Source organism: Phaseolus vulgaris, unplaced genomic scaffold, assembly GCF_000499845.2.
Source record: "Phaseolus vulgaris cultivar G19833 unplaced genomic scaffold, P. vulgaris v2.0 scaffold_626, whole genome shotgun sequence".
Taxonomy (NCBI): Eukaryota; Viridiplantae; Streptophyta; class Magnoliopsida; order Fabales; family Fabaceae; genus Phaseolus; species Phaseolus vulgaris.
In genome coordinates this window covers 12,659-17,738 of record NW_027174285.1, presented here as the reverse complement: position 1 = coordinate 17,738, position 5,080 = coordinate 12,659, and the positions used below count along the sequence as shown (strand labels likewise).

At 49.4% G+C, this 5,080-nt stretch overlaps 1 protein-coding gene across 1 annotated transcript; it reads left to right on the top strand.

Annotated features, from left to right (window-relative positions):
• Window positions 1–3,869: 3,869 nt before the first annotated feature.
• On the top strand, window positions 3,870–4,748 carry LOC137817683 (uncharacterized). Its single transcript, XM_068620935.1, has one exon. It carries the CDS (start codon window positions 3,870–3,872, stop codon window positions 4,746–4,748), a length of 879 nt encoding a protein of 292 aa, XP_068477036.1.
• The last annotated feature ends 332 nt before the right edge of the window (window positions 4,749–5,080 follow it).

The following is a 5,080-nucleotide window of genomic DNA, read 5'->3' as shown; positions in this document are numbered from 1 at the left end:
GTAGCGGCGAGGCTCGCTCATCCACAGTACTTTCTTCTACGTTCTGCAAATTTATGCGTAGTTCCTCATTGGTTCTGCGCATCTCTTCTTTGTTTGCTTGCGATCTAGCCAGATCCACTTGGAAACGATCCTAATCGACTCTAGACGCTGCCACCACCTTCTAAAGGGCGCGCATGAGTTGTTGCATGGAGATGTTGTCCCTCCTGGGGGTGCAGCAGATCCTTGCCTTGTACTTCTCATATTGCCGGGAGGCCTTAACAGGATTATGAGTGGGACCTAGTTTTATCAGGTCCCACAGTGGGCGCCAAATGTTCTCGCCGGTTGACTTGGTTGTTGTTTACTCCAACGACAGCTTTAGGCCCCGTCTGTCTCCTCCTTCTTACGCACTCCTCTTGGTTGAAGAATTTGTACCTGTAGAGACAAAGGGTGCGTTGGCGGCCGTTTGCACTCCGACGCTTAAGTCAGTACTGGGGCAAAGAAACTGATCCTGCCGCTTGACTTGATGCAAGAGTTTTGCCACGTCAAAGATCTTTCCTCTGGATCAGCTTCGCACCACGTTAGCTTTTGGCTCTTCACGCCTTAATTCCTCGCAAGAACCTGAAGAAAACAAAGTGGCGCCACTGCGGCCGATCGCGCTCCGACGCCCAGTCAGTAGAGGAATCACCAAAAACTCAGAGAGAATATCTCAACTCAAGGAACCGTGCGTAGTGAATCTCAGTGTATGAAATGCGTTCTGAAAAGCGTACCTCATAAATCTGTTAAGTGTTCCTTATATACCTGAGCCTTTCTCTCTCCTGACGGTTACACCTCTGGACGCGTGGCTCACATCCAGCTGTACACGCGTCACCATCTGAGCTAGATAGCTCGAGCGTCATTTTTCTGTTGCACCCAACCCTACACGTTCATCATCTAGGTTGGAGTAACAGGTAGCATCCAACCCTACACGTTCGTCATCTGGTCTTCCACAACTTGAGCGTCACTTCTACTATTCTCGCCATTCGACTAAGTTATCCACACGGAGTAACTCGGTGCAACGACTTCCCTAGAGCGCGACCCCTTAAGCGGCGAGTACCGGGTGCCAACACGTGCACCATCTCTGTGGTCTCGTCTGCCGCCATCACGATCTGTTTCATTTGCACACCATGCATGTTCTGGGAAGTTTCCCTCGACCCGACCTCTGGCTAGGGTGTGATCATCTGATAATCTCATCCTCCGCTGCTACGTGACAAACATATCACTCGTCTTCCATACTTGTACCTCTTGGAAACCTTAAATAAGCTTTCCTGATCGTTCGGCGATGTGCCCCTTTCGGCGGTGTGTAAACCACCTGATCTCCTGGCATTCCCTGGCGATCTCTAACCACCTGATCTCCTAGTACTCACATACGGCGACTGTGACGCAACTCTAGTGACCGCCGGTTACGCACATCAGAGATCGGCGAACGCCACTTCAGCGATCGGCGACTGTACCGACTCCCGATTTACTTCCCTTCTGTCGACCAGGTGTCCTGTTCAACACGCCTATATTGTCGCTTGCTGCCACGTCATCACACCCGATGACCTGATCGGTACACAAGCCCCCCAGTCTTGAGCTGAGACTTGACCAGCGAAAAGACTAAGAAGTCAAATCATCGTCGATCTACGTGGCCCTTGTATGGACTTTCGTACGTTCGTACTCTTTTGCCTTTCTGACGCTTCACCAACCCCTTTTGAATCAAACGACAAGTGGCTTCATCAACGATTGTTTTAATTGTCATTTGCGCTTCCTACAACGTTCGAAACCCTTAAACCCTTCGCGCTATTCACTGTTTCATTATCTTTCTTCATCTTCAAGCATTCTAAACGTTCTCTCTACGAACTACGAAACCTTTCGTCTCCCACAATCTTCAACTTCCTTCAACATTTACCCGATCATCAAAAGGTATCTCTTTTACTCCTTCTACTAATATTTGTTGCATTTTAATCGGTTTGCATCATCCATTGACTGTCTGGAGCATACGTTGTCGGTTGTTTCTCTTTTTCTCGTAACTTAGAGTTTCATTCCTGATAACGTCTACCCCAGTGAACTCTCACTCGTTCGTTCTATCTTCTTCGTCCTCAATCGAGTCATTCTCTTGCTATCCTCATTCTTCCCTTTCTTTCCTTTGCAGTTCCTGCAATGGCTCACACAAAGTCCACCGCTAATCCTCCTTCCTCACGCGAAACCCTCCTCCCAAAAACTCGTAGGGTTATCCCTGGGACAAACCCTCCACCAACACGCAACCCCCCACGTGCCTCTGGTGCTCCTTCCACACAGGCTGAGAGGCCTGCCTCTTCTCGTGCCGACCTTACCCAAGCAACTCCACCACAAGCCGGGGGAGTTTCCCTTCCTCCACGGACTACCAAGAGTTCTACCCTTGGGCCACCTCAACTCTACTGAAGGAAACCCCGTCGATAAATACTGAGGTGGGGGTGCTTCGTCTGAAGAAAGGGGATCGACCCAACCTTTCATTTCACAAGGAGCACGATGACAATGTGACAGTGCTGCCTTGCCTCCCTGGAGAACCAATCTGTGCGGACGATAAGGGAACAACGTCGAGTTGTTCTGCTTCGTCTACGCCACGCTGTTCAAGAAAGTGAAACTTAGGTTTCCTTTCACTCGTTTCGAGAGGGAGCTGTTGACCGAGCTCGACATCGCCCCTGCCCAGCTCCATCCCAACAGCTGGGCATTCGTGAGGGCATTTCAAATCCTTTGCGCGCACTTGGGGCTGCCGGTTTCGGTTGATGTCTTCCTTTTTCTATTTGAGGCAAAGAATCCTGGAGATCGCCTCTGGGTCAGCTTGAATGGAATTGCTGGGAGGTCAATCCTCTCCATCTTCCAGCAATCCTACAAAGACTGGAAGGGAAAATTCGTCAAGGTGTGCCAGAACGACCAAGATCCTTCGTTACTTGATGGCTTCCCCTTGTATTGGGTAAACAAGGGGAAAAAGGATTCCAGGGACAACTTCAGGAGAGCAAGAAGTCCTGACAACATGGGGGATTTGGACAAAGACCTTTGTCTTTTCTGGAAAAGTGTGGCTTCTGCCAACATCACCTTCCCCACTGCTCCAATAATCTCCTTCGAATTCTTCGAGGACCAACTTGAAATGTACATAGGTTAGCCCTTACCCCAACACCAAGACTTTCATTTTGTGTTGAAACTGTCTTAGCATTTCTACCATTCTGTCTTTGGCATTCTGTTCGTTTTGTACTGGTCTTGATCATTCATCCATGTGCTATTTGCTTAGGTTATTTCTGTATGTATATACTTGTATGTTCTGCTTCTGCTTTGGGGCATACTCATCTATTTTTTACCTTGTGCAGACGTAATGTTGGGAAAAGGAAAGTTGGCAAAATTGAGGGCGATCGCCCGATCCCACAAACTTGCGGCGGGCTCCCAAACTGTGCCCAACTCGGTTGTGGAGATCGCCGCTGCCCAAGGAAAAACTCCTCCCCGAGGTCCAACTCCTTCTGGGGCCCTACCCGTCCCAGAAAGGAAAAAAATGGTGTTGAAGAGACCAAAGAGGAAGACCCCTCAGGTGGTGTCGGAGGAAGAAGACGACGATGAAGACACCGAGGATGGTCTCATCACCAAGAGGAAAAGGGTAACCACCTCTACACCACCTGCATTCCCAACACCAATGCCGCCACCACCTCCAGCTCCGCTAGAACCAGTCCAAGCAGCACCACTGGCCGCCGCGCCCCCAGTGGTCGAAAGCAGTGGCCCTAACTATGTAGAGAACCCTCCAAGCGCCCTCAACACCATTTGTATATGTTGGAGAGGGTTCTCCTTCCACCACATCCATCGCTGGGGCTGCACTAGAAGAAGATGAGGGTGCCCAGGCTTCCCCAATGCCTATAACAGAAGCCCCAGCCTCACCACCACACCTTGAAGCCCCCCTTACTGTACAAGCTCAAGAGGGTGGTGGTGAAAGTCAACATCAAACTCCACCAGCACCTCCAACATCAGCCTCAAGTGTCCCAGATTCCTTCAAGGAGACCTTGGGACCCTTTGCAGCTCAGCTAAAGGCCATGGCGGAAGGTTTCCCTTCGCTTGTAACAAGAGCTGTGACGGATTCGCTCAAGAGGCTCCAACAGGAAAATCTCGAGCTCAAAGAGTCGAATCTCATTATAAAGGCTGAGGCTGAAAAGCTCACATGCAATCCGCTGATGACGGAGATGGAACATTCAAGGCTGGAGGATGCGCTGGAAGCGGAACTAAGGAACACACGCAAGGAAGCCTCCGATCTGTGCCAAAAGCTGCACACTCAACTCCAAGAAAAGATTGACTTGGAGAGCAAACTGGTCCCATTTAGGGTCAAAGTGGCAGATTTGGAGGCTGCACAAAAAGCTGAAGCTTCCAGGGTGGAGAAGATTGAAAAAAGATCAACAGAGAGGGAGGTCCTCTTGGGGAAGGTCGAAGCTGAGAGGGACAAGGCTCTCACTGAGCTCACCGAAGCTCGTAAGGAAACTGAAAGAATTGCTACAGAGCTGGCCCAAGCTCGGGACGAGAGCAAGAAAGCTGCTGAAGAACTGGCTCGGGCTCATGAGAAAAGAGAAGAGTTGAAGAAGCAAGCTTACGAGCTCAACCAAAGCGCTGCTCAAGTCCTCACCACCGGGTTTGACGCCGCTCTGGAGCAAATAGCATGTCAATATCCGGAGCTCGACCTCTCCATGTTATCGATCTGCAACGAAGTGGTGGATGGGAAGATTGTGCCTTCTGAAGACTAACTGCTTTCCCCCATCACCTCCTCTTTGAAAACCTTGAATTTGTCTTTTGTTTGTAATATTTGAACTATGCACAACTTTGTTGGCGATGTATATATGACTTTTCTTTTTATTAGAGCGCTATCTTCTATGTTTTCACTTGACTTGGTCTTCTCTCTTTATCTGCTGCGTGATCGACCAACATAACTGGTAACACTCATTCAACTGGGGTAACTCATCGTTACCTGAACTTAACCCTTCACACACTGCTTTAATTCGAGCAAACTGTTAACCTTATAGCAAACTCAACAAACTGTTACTTCAAAGTAAACTCGAGCCACCATCAATTATCAGCG

Excerpts from the sequence above, each read along its gene's own strand:
- LOC137817683 (XM_068620935.1), top strand. The coding sequence starts at position 3,870 with ATGCCTATAACAGAAGCCCCAGCCTCACCACCACACCTTGAAGCCCCC.